We start from the raw sequence: 18,455 nt of genomic DNA, 5'->3' as shown, positions 1-18,455 counted from the left end.
GTGTTTCTAAATCTTGTACTTGGGAAGAGGGGCAAATGCCATGGAGTGCTTTTGTCTTTGCAAATGTGCTTTTCATTCTTCATAATTCAGAAATCCTTTTATTAATGTATGCTGGACAAATTAGCCATGTCTTCTGTTAATAGATTATCCTAAAGGGAGCTAATCAGTTTGTAAAATGGACCATTTGTCATTACACTGCTGGGTAGGAACTTCTGATGCCAAGCTGGTGTCTGTGTGAACTGGAAGAGATTGTGCTCTGTCTGAGGTTGTTGGTTAAAAGAACTTTATAAGGAGATCTTTTGCATAATTTCCAGCCAATTTTACAAACATTATCTTTGGTCCTTTTTCTATGGTGACTTTGTTCAGGAGCTATCGGGGGTGATTCTAGATTCTAGAATCTCTAAATTCAAGCACGTAATCAAGACTACTGCTTCTGTATAGAACTTCTTTAGTATATGCTGTTAAAGATACCAAACTTCAGAATATTGAACTCGGGGCCCCAATTTGACTTCTCAGGTGTGTTGTTTTTAAAAAAAAAATCAGTGCCTGTATTTTGAGTGTTGTTCTGGTGTTCAAACCAACCTTGAACTCTCCGATCACAATTAAACAAATGATTAGATCATTTAATTAATTTCTGCATACAGTTTGACTATTGTCTTTACTGGCAAAAAAAGTTATCTTGAAAATCACTGCTGTATCGTAGCAAAGTGCTCTGGGTTTCCCTTTTCTTGTTAAAGATGCTATATCAGTGCAGATTTGCTTGTTCTTTAAGTAGTCTTGATGCCCTAAAAGTATCATCCATTTTAGGTGTGAAGACACTTCACGGTACAGAAAAGCAGCTCATTTTAGTGGCTAATGCACACATGCACTGGGACCCTGAGTATTCTGATGTGAAACTAATCCAAACCATGATGATTATCTCTGAACTCAAAACCATTCTAGAGAAGTCAGCTGCTTCTCTTAGGCCAAACTGCCCTTCTGCAGATCCGAACTGCATCCCATTGGTGCTCTGCGCAGATCTCAATTCACTGCCAGATTCCGGTAAGACCATCAAGGACGATTTACTATGACTCCTATCTTTGTTGTGCTAATGAATTTGGAAAGAAAATCTGTAAACTTTTTTTGGGGTTTTGAGTAAAGTCAACTCTTTGTTCCTCATAATTGAAATTCTTGCCCTTAAGTTCAGATCTGTTTTGTACATATGAGTAACGTTTTGTTAGAAAGAGTAGCTTTAGGACAAATAACACTAATCAAAATGGCATTGCAGGGAATAGATTCTGTTTTGTACAATATAATTAGATTCAACAATATTTTTATTATTTTATACAGCTGATATTAAATTGTGTATGTATACATAAGATCTAACATGGTTATTGCAAGCGAATTGTAAATTGAAATTACTAGTATGTTCAGTCTATCAACTGCATTTATCTCTGTTTGTTATGTAGGTGTTGTGGAATACTTAAGCACTGGGGGTGTTGCACAGAATCACAAAGACTTCAAGGAGCTGAGATACAATGAGTGTTTGATGAACTTCAGTTGTAACGGGAAGAATGGAACTTCTGATGGTAGAATTACTCATGATTTCCAACTCAAGAGTGCTTATGAAAACAACTTGATGCCTTACACAAATTACACTTTTGACTTTAAAGTAAGTAGTATGCTGCACTGCTTGTGGAATCCTTTTGTAGATAATGCTGATATTTTTCACAGTTAATTGTGAGGTATAAGGATTATATAACTGTTCTATTTTCATGCCTTTTCTGATGAGTGTTGAAGTGCTTAAACTTAAATTCTACGTTCACTAAGACAAACAGCACATGCGCTTTGGGAGAAAAATTGGCTCAAAAAGGTGTTTCTGAACAGTTTTATATCTAGCTTGTTTAACAATACAGGGAGGTGTGTTTTGTACTCATTAATTCACTGTTTCAAATCTCAATTTCTCTGTTTTTTTTAAGAACATTTATGGTCTGGAGCTGCCTTTTAATGGTCTTGTATGTCTCAATATTTTCACTTTAGGGCACACTAATCTCCTACGTAGAACTTTATCTGAAGTGTTCTGAAAATCCAAATACTACATATCCACTGGTCTGTTGTCTTCACCTGTTCTAACCACTATATCCTCAAAATAACTTAAGTAGATTTGCCAACCATAATTTCCCTTTCATTGTCTGTTTTGACTTGGAAAATACTGTAACTGCCCAGTTGTCCTTTGCAATATACTCTGGCATTTTCCTTCCTCCTGATAATAGTCTAAGCAGTCTGTAATTTCCTGTTTTCTCTCTCCATCCTTTTTATAATATGTTGCATTTGCCATCCTCAATCTATCAGGTGTTTTCCAGAATCTGAAGAGTTCTGGAAGCTGACAGCCAACATGAGTTATTTCCATTACCTCCTTTTAGTACCCAAAATTATCATGCTGAAAGATTCACCAAGTTTCAGTCCAATATTTTGTTTTTAACTAATATTAAGTTTTCTTCAATTCTTTTTTCCCAATTCTGACAAAGAGCCTTACTCCAGGCATTAAGTCAACAGTAAGCATGTTGGTGGAATGATTGCCATCCTTCTCTACTTTCCTATAAGTTCCTGTCTTTTGCTTATCCCAACATTATAATGGCTCAATTTGAAGAGGTTCATTGGTGAAAATGAAAGTTTTACTGTTAAATATGTGCCATATCAGAGATGTTGCATCAAATCTAAAATATTATTAGAATGCTGCTTTATGTTCATATGTTTGTGTTAACTGAGTTAACACAAAATCTTAACATGCTGACAACCCAGTTTTTAAAACCAAGTTTGAAATGTACTTCTTATTTTGCAATTTTTCTTATGCAGTGTCTTATCACATGGTACATATTCTTGCTTAAGTCACATAATTTTGTACTTTGTCACGTTCTGTCGTGTGGTTGAGGACTCATGCTGTGGTTTTATTTGAGATTGCTTGGCATCAAGCCAGGTCTATTGAAGCAGCTATTGGGTTTTCAACAAAACACACTTGGGAAGCACTGATGCTGTAACAATAAATATATCAATCACGAAATAAGAGGTTCACCAACGTGGACCTTGAGTGGTCACTCCTGCAAAATCCTTTGTGCTTGTAACTTTTATCCCAAAGTGTGTTCTTCCAGAAACTTCTCTGGCATTCAGCCAATGATTTGACCAAACCTGATCACCATGTTCAATCACAGCCAATGGAGTTCACTGGTAAACCACTCCCAAATGTTTATGCCAAGTCATAAACAGCCATATACCATGCTCCATATAAGGTAATAGTCATGCCAATATGTCTAGCAGACTGCTATGACACCTCCCTTATTTGATCAACAAAGGAAACTGCAAGTCACAGCTTACAGGACAAGTTCCAACAAGTCCTGGCTACAGTTTTCATTTCAGTAAGAGGTTAAGCTAGCTTGATCCAAATCCCCAGCTCATTTGATTGTAGCCCATAACCAATTTTGTAGCCACTTCTCTTGCTGGCCACCTGACCACATCTGTAATGTGATTGTCACTGCATGATCAATGGCTATAGTAACTTGGGAACAGGCACTAAAGCTGAAAATAATAACCCGGAATGACTCAGTAAACACTTTTTTTTTCCCCCTGTGTCAGAACACTTATGAATAATGTCGAGTGATTTGTTTCATCTGAATAGTTCAAGAAAGTAGCTTACCACTAGTTTCTCGAAGGCAGTTGGGGATGGGCAGTAAATGTTGGTGTGGTGCATGGTGTGTGGGCATTATGGACAATTTTTTGTTTTGTGAAATTGACATCATTGCCTTAAATGAGTCATGCCTGTTGGGACTTCAGACAACAGTTTAAGGAACAAGTTGGGGGATCCACTTGGAAAGGCAAGACTGACAGTAATCTGCATAATCATGAAGTTGGTATTGTTAACTAGATTAGGACTTTGCATTGCCACAGCTCTGTTGTAAAAATGAAAATCACACTTGTGACACTTGCACCAGTAGTAACCATAATCAGTTATAATGTTATCAGTAGCTATATCCTAAACTTTGACTCTCTTGAAGGTGTTAAGAAGTTCTCTTTTTTTGACTTTTTAAAGTCTCCACCACTATCCCAACAGAAGAATGGATCTTCATTCTGGGGGTCTTTAATGCCAGAGTGTACCACAATTGTGATGTCTGTCTGGCGTGGGCCTTTGGCGGGAAAAACTGGATGAGATAAGCCAACGCAAATAGCATTTTCTGGTTGACCGATGTGCTTAGTATGGCCTAATGGTAAGCTGCACCATCTTCTGATAGGAGGACAAATACAAAACCACATGGAGTCATTCTAGGTCGAAGCACATCACCACCTCTCTGATTAAGTCACTGTCTGCATGTAACATTTAAGTGTTGATTGATGTGGCCAGACAAATTGTTGAATTGATTGATCTACCAAGGCACTACAACCCATAAGGCCAAGAAGAAGGATAAATAATTTCCTGCAAGTGATTATGCTGAGTCTTTGATAACAAAGACCCCCAGCAGATCAAAAGAAGTGTACATAAGACCATAAGACATAGGAACGGAAGTAAGGCCATTCGGCCCATCGAGTCCACTCCGCCATTCAATCATGGCTGATGAGCATTTCAACTCCATTTACCCGCATTCTCCCCGTAGCCCTCAATTCCTTCTGACATCAAGAATTTATCAATTTCTGTCTTGAAGACATTTAGCGTCCCGGCCTCCACTGCACTCCACGGCAATGAATTCCACAGGCCCACCACTCTCTAGCTGAAGAAATGTCTCTGCATTTCTGTTCTGAATTTACCCCCTCTAATTTTAAGGCTGTGTCCACGGGTCCTAGTCTCCTCGCCTAACGGAAACAATTTCCTAGCGTCCACCCTCTCCAAGCCATGTACAGATCAGTCGTCAGCACACTCTACTGCAATGAGACCTGGTCTGTGTATATCAGTGACACATCTAAGAGTATTGAGACATTTCATCAGTTGTGTCTCTGCCATCACTAACAGATTCAATGAAAGGAATGTTGAACAAGTGCTATTGTCCTGCTTGTAGCCAGCTTCACATTCCAGCATCATTCCTGCACAACCAACTGCAATGGACTGGGTAATGAGACTAGATAGCCAAAGAGCATTGTTTTCAGTGGATCCTGTATTCTCATTTGCAAATGGGAGAAAGTGAGGACTGCAGATGCTGGAGATCAGCGTCGAGAGTGTGTTGCTGGAAAAGCACAGCAGGTCAGGCAGCATCAGAGAAGCAGGAGAATCGACATTTTGGGCATAAACCCTTCATCAGGAACTTCTCACTCGCAAATGGCCAGCATTCATGGAAGATGAAAACTGCACCTCTGATTCACTGAAAACTCCTCCGCCTCCTTAAAGTATGGCAACATAAACATTAATGATGGGGAGGAGCTTGCTACCAATCATTCAAATTGGCATAACTTATTGATTTAAGCTGCATCATTCTTTGAATCCTTGTAAAAAGATTGGTAACTTTGTTATTTGTTAATTTGAGTTCTAACCTGGAGACAAAATGGATGTCTTTCCGTCTTGTGAAGGTCTGACTTATTTCTTCTTTGAAAGGTCAGTCATTTTGAACATTGAATCCAAAATAATATTTGCAAGAAGTCATGTAATCTCAGCTAAATGGCCAGCAATCTATCTTGGGAGATGTTTGCTGATTCAGTTTTGTGACTAGAGGTTTGGGGTTAGGGTCAGTGTTGGGGGGAGGGAAGGTTGGCAGCAGTAGAGAGAGAGAGGGGGATCAAGATGCAGGTTCCTACAGGGGAAGAAGCAAATACTAGCAGATGTGATGTTGTCAGTGGTCTCAAAGCAGTCAAAGCTGGGAAGAAATCCTGAGAACCCGAGTTGGTGAAAAGAAAGCTTAAGGAGCAGAAAACTGCAGAGGTGTGGAAACAAACATTCAAAAAGGCTGTGAAATGCAGGAGTTTTGGCAATCCCACGTTAAGAAATGGTGAATTGAATTAGCTTGTTTTAAGGAACTTCAATGCAAGATGCTTGTGTGGAGTTGTAGTGACTCTTCACTGATGTTTCAGTATCTGTAAGGGTATTGCTGGGATAAATCTTTCAAATGTTTTAAAGAAATAATTCCAGTAGTTCCTGTGTGTGTTTATTATATAGAAGAAAGACTATCTTTGTTAAAGATACATTGGCAGCCTGTTGTGAATATGTTCAATGTCTGACCTTTTATAGTAAACAAAAGGAAATCAAAACTTGTCCATGAAGCCAGGTGATTACCATAGGGTGATAACAGTTCAAGCACCTTAATGATAAGCTAGGAAAGCAACTGAAAAGAAGGCAAATCTTACATTCTGGTTTCCATTAACTACTTAGGACGCCCTACTTCATGCGCCCAAAGATCTGGAAGTCATAACCAGTCTCTGTTTGGTTTCATGAAGACCCTGGGTTGATGCCATCCTTGAAATAAGGGATAATAACAGTGACATTTGAGGCAGACTCGCCTTTCATGGATTACTCTTTAACCATCACAAAAAGTGTATTTTCAAAATTTTTTTGGATCCCCTGACACTCCTGTTTTTTCTCTTTCTATTACCCCCACAATACCACCTAACTACGGTAGTGCTTATTTTTTCCCCAGCACCCATGTTGTGTGTGTGCAGATGTGAGACACAGTGAAAGACACAAGGTGAACAAATCTTTATTCAGTTTCCAACACCAGGAAGAAAAACGCCCATGTGGCCAGTGCCAAGCAGTGCCCTTCTTATCAAAGGGCAATGCTGTGTGATCAAAGCAAAAGTGTAAAATGTGAAGCTCACCCATTCCCAGTGAACCTGATGTGCTGCAGGGTCATCATTTTGGATGCAAGGTAGCAATGTTAGGAATTTAGTCTCACTAGTAACATGAAATCATGTATGAGTTGGAGAAGAAAACAGCGTGAGTATAATATGGGGAAGGAGAGCAGAAAGGCTAAAATGGGAAAAACCAGGGTAACGGTGTAAGAAGATTTTTGAAGCAAGTTACTTGACCGCATTAAGTTATCTATAATTTTGCCTTATTTAACCAGTGCAGGAAAGTTCTAGACAGAATAGTACCACCTGTATTGTACTTAAAGCAATTTTGCCCAGGAGTCTTGATTTGTTATTTCAGGATCAATTGTTGTGGCCTCAGGGCTCACCATGGTAACAGCAACTGATTGCTTCCTGGGCAGGTGGCTACATCTTTGTGTGAGCCATGCAACAGAAACATTGCCCTACAAAGAGAAAACATTCTGTCTCTCCAAAAGGCAGGGGGGAAAAAAAAAATCACCTTTTGAGACAATGAAAGGGTGACTCCTGAACTTGTGAACAAAAGATTGACTATTGATGGTGTTCACAGCCTTTTGTTACTAGCAAAAAAATCAGGAGTCAAAAGAAAATAACTCATCCACTGTGATTAGTCTTGCACTGGAAATGTACTCCTCTAACATTCTTTTCGTTCCCTACCCATAGTACCTGTCTTATCCTGTTACTTTGCATCTGTTCTTATGTTAATTGGATTTTTAAGAAAGGGGTAGAGTACATGTTATCGATTAGTAGCTAAATTTGTCTCCTTTTTCCCATTAGTCAAAAAAGTTTGATTTACAGTGAAGTTATTTTCCTGACGATGGAAAGTATCTGAAGTGCATATTCTCAACTTTAGACAATTAGGTAGAATTGAGCAATTTGGTGATTTAATCAAATTTTCACAATTATGACAATCCCAGGAATAGTGGGGCTTGATTTTTAGTGCACTTACCTGAGTGAATTTGACAACATTAAAAGTCACTACTTCTGGTGGTTAAGGCTAACGTTTCATTTAAATAATGAATAATTTAGATTTTACCAGGGATACAATGTGAAAAGGAATAGAGCCCAATTAGATTTAAAGATTGAAAGCATTTTTTTAAAGCTAGAATGGTTTCTGAGATGATAGATTGAAGAAATGGGGACAGTTCTCCTTGGAGGTAAGAACACAAAGAAGAGATCTAGTAGAAGTTTACAGCGTCTTGACATATACAGGGAGAAATGATTTCACCTTGTAAAGTATCAAAAATCCGAGAGCACAGATTTGGAAAAACAAATGTGAGCTGAGAAGAAAACATTTACATACGAGCAGCTGGGATACAGAATACGCTGCTTGGAAATGTAGCCATTCAAGAGGACATTGAATCATTATTTGAATAGTAATGTATAATGTTATAGGGGAAAGACAGGAAATAATGATGGGGAAAGTGAGGACTGTACATACAGGAGATCAAAGTCAAAATGTGGCCCTGGAAAAACACAGGTCCAGGCAGCATCTGAGGAGTAGGAGAATCAACGTTTTGGGCATTAACCCTTCCTCACTGATGTGGGTGTTTGGAGGGGGTATTGAGACGTAAATAAGAAGGTGGGATTGAGGCTGAGGGAAGATAGCTGAGAAGGCAATAGGTAGATGGAGGTAGGGATGGTGGTGATAGGTCGGAGGGGAGGGTGGAGCAGTTAAGTAGGAAGGAAGATGGGCAGACAGCACCGCCCTCTTGAACTGTGCTGACTTGCAGGGGTGGGTCTGGGATGAGATGGGGGAAGGGTCAATGAGGAAACTCATGAAACCGACGTTGATGTTTGTGGTTGGAGGGTCCTAAGGCAGAAGAAGAGGTGTTCTTCCTCCAGGTGTTGGATGGTGTGGATTTGGCAGTGGAGGAGGCCCAGGACTTGCATGTCTTTGACGGAGTAGGACGGGAAGTTGAAGTGATTGTTTGATGCATATGTCCCAGAGGTGTTCCCTGAAACGTTCCACAAGTTGGCATCCTGCCTCCCCAACGTAGAGGAGACCATATAAAGAGCAACAGACACAGTGGGTGAGGTGTTTGGGCGTGCAGAAAATCTCAGCCAAATATGGAAGGATCCTTTTGGGGCTATAGATGGAGGCGAAGGAGGAGGTGTAGGCAGAAGGGAAGGTGGAGGGTGGATTGGTGGGGGTGTAAACTTAACAAGCGTGTCACATAGGGAGTGGTCTTTGCAGAATGCTAATAGGGGTGGGGAGGGAAATGTATATCTCTGGTGGTAGGGTCTGATTGGAGGTGGTGGAAATGGTGTTGGGTAAATTGTATCCTGAGATTAATGAAGTGGAAATTGAGGACTGGGGAGTGGTGGGGTGTTCAAAGACGGAGGTGTGGGAAATGGAGAAGACGTGCTGGAGGGCATTGTTGATCTCGTGGGAGGGGAAATTGTGGTATTTGAAATAGGAGGTCATCTGGGATGTCCTGGAGTGGAATTGCTCCTCCTGGGAGCAGGTACAGTGGAGGTGGAGGAATTAGGAATAACTGATAGTGTTATAGGAGTGGGGAATGGAGGAGGTCTAGTCCAGGTAGCTGTGGGATTTGGTGGTTTGAAGTAGATATCAGTGTTGAGTTGTTCGTGGGAGATTGAGACGGAGAGGGGAGGGAGGTGTCTGAGATGGTCAGATTGGAAGGTGCTCATGAAGTTAATGAACTGTTTAATCTCCTCGTGGAGGATGAGGTGGCTCTGATACAGTCATTAATGCAGTGGAGGAAAAGCTGAGTAATGGTGTCAGTGTAACTGTGGAAGCTGGACTGTTCCATGTACCTGACGAAGAGGCAGGCATAGCTGGGGCCCATGGCTATCCTTTTTGTCTGGAGGAAGTGGAAGGATTCGAAGGAGATGATGTTGTGGGCGAGGACCAGTTCCGTCAATTGCATGAGTGTATTGGTGGAGGGATACTGGTTGGGTCGGCGACAGATGTCTTTGCCGTGGTAAATGGATGTATACAGGGATTGGGTGTCCATGGTGAAGATAAAGCATTGGGGGCCGGAGAAACAAAACTTGTGGAGGGTATGGATGGTGTCCCAAATGTATATGGAGAGTTCATGGACCAAGGGGGACAGGACGGTGTCAGGGTACAAGGAGGTAGGAGCAGGCAGAGACAATGGGCCGACTGGGGCAATCGGGTTTTGTGAATTTTGCGTACGAGGTAGAATCATGCGGTGCAAGGTTCCCGGACTGAGGTTGGAGGCTGTGGATGGGAGATCCCCTGAGGTGATGAGGTTGTGGATGGTCTGGGAGATAATGGTTTGGTGATGGGAGAAGAGATCATGGTCGAGGTGACAATAGAAGGAGGTGTCCATGAGCTGTTGCAAGTAATGATGCTCATTTGAAGAGCTAGTGCAGACACAGTGGGCTGAATGGCGTTCTACTGCGGTGTAGCACTTAGAGTGCTGTGCCATGCTCCACACATGGGAAGGATAATGAAACTTCGGGTGTACTTGCTGGGGTATATCTGCTTTGTATAAATGCAAATGATTTTGTAAGTAAGAACTGGAAGACACTGTCTCTGTCTCTCATGGGCACTTGCTGTACCTCCAAAGAAATGCCTAGTGACAAAGCAGTTTGAAACAACAATTGTTCACTGCTTAAGATCTACAAACTTTGCCACAGCAAAGCTAAACAATCAAAGCTGATTTTAGTAAAGTCCAAAGCTTTAAGAACTTTAACCAGCTACTGCCATGACCTTATCTGTATTGACACCTCCTTTCCCTAAGCTGTTTTTGAATGTGTTCAATATCCTTTTTTTTATAGTGATGATTTGGAGTTCAGTACCCATGGGGATGGCTTCAACCGGGACCTTGGGTTCATGTCGCACTACATACATTGCACTATACACACAGACACACACTGCATGCAGTCCCTCTCATATGCTCACACATATACTCCCACACACACCCTCTCACAGACCTGTACTCCATAACGCTCACACTGACACATATACACGGTCTCTCACAAGTACTCATAACCTTCTCCACCCCCCCCCCCCCCCCCGCATGCACACGCACACTGTCGCACTCACAACCCTATATGCACACACAAGTTTGAGGGGTGAGTTTCAACTTGCAGAATTATATTTTACTTTGCTCAAAAATTGCATGAATCCATATAAGATTCTGTAAATCTGTTTTTTAGATCAGAATCAGTCTGACCATTTTGACACAGCCTCACGCTGGAAGCTAACACCTTCAATACATTATCTGGGCTGACATGACACCAATTGTTAAAAGTTCAACGCAGAATGTAACTTTTAAAAAAAGTTGTGCGATTTACATATGAAAGAACTGAAACCAACATGGTCATTCTAAAAGATGAGAGACTTAACAAACAATCCAGGTCTTTTTCAATATATAATTTCGGTTACATCACACTAAACGTTTACTATAAATTCTGTATCTTACAATCATATTCTCCACAACCACCTGATGAAGAAGCAGCATTCCGAAAGCTAGTGCTTCCAACTAAACCTGTTGTACTATAACCTGGTGTTGTGATTTTTAACTTTTTTTTAAAATAAGTAGTTGAATTCTTTTCATTGAGGGAAAGCTTCTTCGTTTATATTTAGTTATCTAAAGTACTTTGAAGTTTTGATAGCTGTGTGTTTTAAATATAATTGCTGTGACTGACTGAAAGGGAAGTTTTAAAAAAAAAAGTGAGGAGCTGATCCACTCCTCATCTTTTGTAACTCTTTTTTTTAAAAATTGAGCACCTTGTCTAAAGCTCTTGGCTAGTTCCCTGTATACTTTCAACCTGCTTGGTAAAACCCCAAAGCATGTGGAATACTGTCAGGATCCTGACCTGACGTAACTTTTAACTCCCTTCATATATCCTAGCCCACCTCCACTTGCCTGGGCACCACTGGTGATTTGGGCTTCTCGTGAGTGTCATATCATCTGGTAGCACTACCTTTCAATAACATTGGTCTCTGGCTGGCAGCCCTCAATGGGTGGGACTTCCATTCTGGGGTCTGTGTTTCAGGCAAAGTGGCAACTTTGTAATCTGTCTCTGCTTTGTCCTCAGGTCCATGCTCTTAAAATATAACCTTCAAGTAGCGTTATGATCCGAGCTGATGTCACTACTGGACAAATCTGGCTTCAGAGATCATAGACAATGGTGTTAAATTTATGAATCTGTAAATAAAATGAATGTGCGCAATGCTACTAATTTTTATTCTTGATAGCTTAATATCTGCTTCCTTGATTATTCGCACAATTGAGGATGAAATTTCTTCGCTTAAAATACCCCTTCGTGTTTCTAACCAAACATTTTTGGCCTTGAATTTTCAAACTAAAACCATTTAAACTCTGATAACTTACTTCCTAACTGTTCTGAATTAATTAATTTCTCCAAGTTGATGTGTATCTCATACTAGCATCGTCTTCTTCTGTGAACTGGGGGGGAAAAAAACTTTCCAATCTGTTGGTTTTCCCTAAGCAAAGAAGAAAATTTCTTCTAAACTGGGAAGCCATTTTAGTATTTTTTTTTTCCCTTTCCCATTCTCCCTCCGCCTCTGTCACACAGTATAAAACTCTCAATACAAACAAGCTCAAATTATCACTCAATGTGGTGCCAGTCACCTGCAATTTTGATTTATACTGGTTTATAATTATGACTCTAGAAAGACCTGAAGTTATTTTAACCTTTCCTATAAATGGACCACAACCCACTTGCTATTAGTTTGAGCTCCAAATTCTAAAATATATAAGAGCATTTGCACACCTTTCATCTCGAGAATAGCATGCAAATCCAGAAGCCATGTCAACTTGGGCTACTCTTGGATATGCACTAGTAGTTAGTTGGGAGTGAGATTTTCAACCTGCTCTCTTTTGTCTTCCTATTTCTTTGTGCGACCTTTCAGTTTTTGACTGCATTATGTAATACAATGGCAACCATTTTTTTACTGTGCTAACATAAACTCATTCAAGGTAATTGGGTACATGTTCACATTAGTAAGTGCTTTGCTGAAATAAAAATGTAGAAGGCTAGTAATATTCAGGTTTTATGAGGCGCATGCACAAGTAAAGTCTGAAGGAATGATCTGTGACCTCAAGAACCTTATTTCCTGGATTTTTTCAAAAAGCCATGTTCTCAATGCTTCAGCTGTTACCTTTTATTTCATAATATTCTTGCTTAGGATGATGGAAACAACAGCCTACTTTTAGTAGGATCATTAACTGAAACATTAACTTTTTTTTTCTCTTCACAAATGCCCCCTGACCTGCTGAGCATTTCTAGCACTTTGTGTCTTAATTTCAGATTTCCAGAAGCATCGTTCTCACTATTTCTTTCTGTGTGGACTTCTGAGGTCCATCCATGGCTGCGACTTCAAGAACCGGAAGTCACTGACGTGAAGTGTCAATGCGACAATCAGTGTGTAGACCCTCAGTGTGTGTGCTGCCATGAAACTTAGTGTGTTGGTTTCAAGTAGTATGTTCTTGTTTTGTTGATCTATTAATGTGGTATCCCTTTGTTTTGTTTCCCAGGGTGTTATCGACTACATTTTTTATTCCAAGACTCTGATGAACGTGTTGGGTGTTCTTGGCCCTTTGGATCCACAGTGGCTTGTGGACAATTCTATCACTGGATGTCCACATCCTCATATCCCCTCTGACCACTTCTCACTGTTAATACAGCTTGAACTTCAGCTTTCCTTGCCACCATTGATGAATGGTGTACATTTACCCAGCAGGAGGTAGTGGATCCCTATCCTGGAAACGCTGCCTACTTTTATGGACATGTACAGTTGTAAAGTCAAAGTATGAAGGAGTGAAGTATGGCCTGTAAAACCTTTATTTGTTGTTTTTTTTAAACAAAAAATGTATGTATTCTGTATGTTTCAAGTATATTGTTTATTTCACAATTAACATTAAGGCTGGAACAAACAAAAACTTGAAAAGGTTTATTATTCAGACCTTTGGAGACACTGGAGATGACATTCCTTGCAACTGAATGCATTGTATTATAATACTGTGTGTCAAGTGTTTGGGTTTTACTGTTGGATTATGTACATAATCTGGCATTGCAGCAACGGAGTTACATGCTTTACAAGATGGTGCCATTTACTACTTCTCCAAAGACCAACAAACAGAACATCTTCAGATGTTTGTTCTGAGCTTTACTCCTGCCCTCTTTTATTTAGATCTGTTCATCAATCATGACTGAAATCATAGAGTCATTTCACAGATTTGTGTGAGAATTTTTGATGTATGCCTTTCTATTTGTTTATCCTTGATTTCCTTGCCTGTCTCAGTCATACGTTTTTTCATACTTCACTTTAGTTCTTTGGTGCTTCTCTTTTCAACTTTTGATGGCTGATCAACAGTTCGCCTTGCCTGTCTGGCTCCCTGTCACAATTAAGTGGAATCTTTCTTGGGCTGATCCGGAGTCAAGAGACAATTAAAACCAAAAGGTGGAGGTGATGGCCAGAAGACTGTGACTTGAGATGACATTAACCTGTTTTGCTCAGAATGAGATTCATAACTGGTTTCATGAAAGAGGATACCTGTTGCTTATTGATCTGAATAGAGAGAAAGAGAGAGGTAGACAGAGGGTTCAAATTTTCCAAACTGTTTGAGCGTGTATTACAGCTAATGAAAATGAACTGTCGAATTTAAATTTATCCTATTGCTTTATAAAGCCCTTTTGTAAAAAGAAAAGAACTACCATTTTGATTGTTTGTCTTCCCAATTGAACTGGTAATAATTTGCTCCTTTTTGGGGAGAAGGAGGCTCGTGGACATAACTGCCAATGGCTGCTTTGTCATCAACCAGTCAAAGGTACAATTCAATGTTGGTCTACTGGGCAAGATCACATTTTCTACTCTACTATGAGTTAAATATGCAGTGAACAGTGATTGAGGTGTAGCATAAATAATTTAAGCATGAAGTCAGGTAAAGCACCGAAAAGATTACTGTACTAAATAAGCACCATCTGATGGTCGTTAATTCTCATGTTGTATACTCCAACAATCTACTGCACTTTATAAAGAAATTGGGTTTTCATTGATGCAGTATATAATTTATAAGTCTAATGAACCCTCTCAACTATATCCTAAACCCATTTAAAAAAATTACTGCATTTTAAGAACCCACTTTGAAAGTTTTTTGAAATCTGCCAGACAGCATATCTTCTGATGTGTAAAATCTTTTTTTTTTAAGTTTAATATATAATGCTAATATTACATCAAATAAAGTTCATAAGTCGACAAGGTCTAGCTTTAGAATTTACCAATAACCACCTTTTGATATCTGACTGGATTCTTGACTTCAAGATTGTTTGTTTATTTGAAATCTGAAGCTTTAAATCAGCACTTTAATTCTGCAACCTCACAACCTTTAAGGACATGAAGTGTGGAGCAATGAGAATGAAAGAAACTGGAGGCACCAACTAAATTTCAAACTTTTGTTTTGAAATCACTTCAGGTGTAAAAATTTGAACTTTTTTAGACACTTTTTAAATTCCAAGATTTCATGTCCTTAAAAATATTTGAAGTCCTTGCTTGTTAAAACACTTCCTTCATGCATTTCTTTTAATAACTACAAGCAATATTAACTTACCATACTTCACTCCCAATATTTTGTCAGATCAGTTTGTATAAAATGGAATTTAAAATTTACCTATAATGGTTGTATATGAACTACAAAGGAGCCCAATAACTGGATTTTTCGCTTTGTTTTTTATAATTGAAGAGGAAAACAGTTTTTGGGAAAGCTTACTGTTAATAGCTGCAAATTTTGTCTGCTTTCAATATAAAAAGGATCGAGACACTGTTGCAAGAGGATGTTCATCAGGTTTTCTTTGCTTCTGTATGCATTTTTCCAGAGTTTCAACAACTGTGTACTTTAAAAATAGCTAAGTGAGGGAAAGAACATTTTAAGAAAAAAAAATGAAATGGAGATGATCGTACGTTTGTTGTGTGTGTTTATCTTAATTGTTCAGGCAAAAAAAATAAAGAAAGCACAGTCAGATTCATGTACGTTTCTGTTATGTTTTGTCCCTCGTTTCATAACAACGTGCCTCATTCAATTTGCTCAAGCAGCTGCACTGCCCAAGCAAGCAGAGAAAACCTGACAGGCCTTCTCCAGGCAACTTTTAAAATTCTATACAATAAATCTGTTAAGATTTGTGAGATTTTATGTAAGAAAAATCACAAAAAACAACTTAAAAACAGTTTTGTACAAGCTCTGTAATGTGTTAACTTTGGTGTAAGGAGTGTGGGACATTGGAAACTGCGTCATAAGTCAGATATGGCACAATGATTTCTGAGACAAGCTTTATTTCTGTCTCATTCCCAGCACGGCTTGTCTTTTGTTTTTTTTTGTGTAATGCAGGAGTGTACTACCTTTAGCGACAAAGCCTGCAAATGCGTAAAGGTTTTTGTCACTTCTTGGGTATTGTGCATTTTGATGTGGAGAGATTCTTTTTCTTGTTCAGTACCCTTCACTCCCTTATCAAATGTACTTAATAGCTCTCAATGGATTGAAAAGCTACTGAATTCCAGTCTTTCAAGGTTTCATATCACTCAGTACATATTTGATAATGTCATTTAAAATGAAGTACGGGTCTCATGACTTAAGACAGTCACAAAAACAGGTTTTTGTAATAGTAATTATATATTTCTATGAATTGTATATGGCAGCCTGATAATCACTAAGCTGCAGATAACCAAAAAAAAAGTGCTTATTTAAAACCATAAAGCACTATCAAAATACACCATGATATTGGCCTTTAACACATGTACTTTTACAGTTCAATAAAGAAGCGCTACAGAATTGACCTAATTAAGTGGTGGGCTTTCCAGCCACACACTCTTGGCAATTTATAAGTAACTGCTGGCATTTTTAAATTGGATCAGACTTTGAGAATTGGTGACAAGTTGCACTTTTGATTAGATCTAGAGAAACCTGATTTGTTAATACCTAAATGAACCAGTAAAATGTTTGTGATTTTTTTTGGTGGATTGGAACCGCCTCCTCACTAACCACCCACACATGCGCGTGCAGACGCACACCCCTACAAAAATGGTATTGGACCAAGAATAAATTCTGATGGTAGATGACAAATTGGTTCAGAGTGTTTGCATGTTGTATATCAGTAGCAGAAGATTTGAGGTGGTGTTGAAATAATTCTAGCTAACGAAATTCTATCTTGCAGACAGCGAGAAAGCATGCTTATTAACGTTTTTATTACACTGCATTTGGGCTCTAATTTGGAAAGTGGAAATAGATTTAAAAACAAAAGATTTTGGACATTAAATTCCAATAAAGTTTTTTTAAAAAAAAAATACTTTTGGGTATAGTTATTGGGAAGGGACAGTGAGATTTTAGAGTGTTGTGTAGTTAAATGTTAGTTAAATTACTGGGGGATTTTTAGATGTTGCGTTATTTATGTGCAACACCAAAAAACAAATGAGTGATATGATTCTTTTTGAGACATATGGTGCTTCTGTCTGCAAAACTTTGCCTGTATTGTATTAAAGGATTATAGTTTGTAAATGTGGTAGCAATGATTTAGTTTTTTTAAAAAAACGTGAATCAGACATTTTCAGCATTTGACCACCTTTATTTTTTTAACATCCTTTTTAAAAAAAATATATATATAGTTTTTGCTATTAGAAATTTATCATGGTGGTTAATAGGAAATGAAAGTGGACTGTGTTGCATCACCAGTGTCTGTATAGAACCATTGGTCACTGGATAATGTTTATTTCCCTGAAGTCTGAGCAGTTGGATGTTATTTTTCTTTCTTTCTTTCCAACACCCAACAATCTTTTTTATTATTTCTATAGATTATTTCTTCCTGAACACTCTGCAAAGGGTAAAAGTGTAAGGGTTTAGTAAAAGTAAATTGCCTCTTACTGATGTGATGGGTGCTATTTTACTTGAACTAAATAAGCATGAAGAAGTTTTTGAATTTTCACCAGCTATTCTTTATTAAAATCAGTCCAAAAGTGAAAGTGCTTAATTTACAGAAGTATTTTTGCATTATCCAATCTGCTTTAGATTTATGTTTTGTCTCCAGTTATTTAACTACAATGGAAATATACCAACTAAGCCAGTAGCTGTACTCTCTATCTATCTCTGAACTTGTGACAGCTCAGCAGAGATGCTTCACTTGTACTACTATGTGAAAGATTTAAAAAGATGAGTATTTTTCCATATGGAGTTTGGGTACTGCTCTCAATGTATGGGGCTAAATTATGTCTGCTTGTTCCCTTGCACCTGTGTAGTTTCTTTTTTTCTTTCCTTTGACTAGGCAATAAATGGTCATTTGAAAATTATTCTTTGGTGTTTAATGAGTCAAACCTACAAGGGAAGTGAACACCATCGAGGTTTCTGTCTGCCTCCTCTCTTAAAATTAATGAGTTAATTTGATTTCCACACTTTTTGGGGGTAATGTAGTATAATTAATTTATCGGGTGAGTAATCCAGAGACCTGGACCAGTGATCTAGAAACGCAAGTTCAGATCTCTCCTTGACAGCTGTAGAATTTATATTCATGTAAATAAATCTGGAGTAAAATGTCAGTATCAGTAATCATGACCAGGCAACTACTTACATCATCATGAAAACCTATCTGCATTACTAATGCCCTTTTAGGTAAAATTATGTGCTCTCTGTGCACTTGCAATAATGTGATTTGACTCTTAATTACGCTCTGAAGTA

General features: G+C 38.7%; 1 protein-coding gene across 1 annotated transcript in view; it reads left to right on the top strand.

Annotated features, from left to right (window-relative positions):
• cnot6l (CCR4-NOT transcription complex, subunit 6-like) overlaps window positions 1-18,070 on the top strand; it is a 94,533-nt gene extending 76,463 nt beyond the window's left edge. The window contains exons 10-12 of the mRNA XM_043696480.2: window positions 808-1,041; window positions 1,449-1,651; window positions 13,275-18,070. Coding sequence (XP_043552415.1) covers window positions 808-1,041; window positions 1,449-1,651; window positions 13,275-13,487 — 650 coding nt within the window. The 3' untranslated portion in view covers window positions 13,488-18,070. The remainder of the gene's footprint in view (window positions 1-807; window positions 1,042-1,448; window positions 1,652-13,274) is intronic.
• Window positions 18,071-18,455: the final 385 nt, after the last annotated feature.

Source organism: Chiloscyllium plagiosum, unplaced genomic scaffold (genome assembly GCF_037043375.1).
Source record: "Chiloscyllium plagiosum isolate Xiang-an unplaced genomic scaffold, Cpla_swu_hap1 HiC_scaffold_1, whole genome shotgun sequence".
Lineage (NCBI taxonomy): Eukaryota > Metazoa > Chordata > Chondrichthyes > Orectolobiformes > Hemiscylliidae > Chiloscyllium > Chiloscyllium plagiosum.
This window is presented reverse-complemented; position numbering and strand designations above follow the sequence as displayed.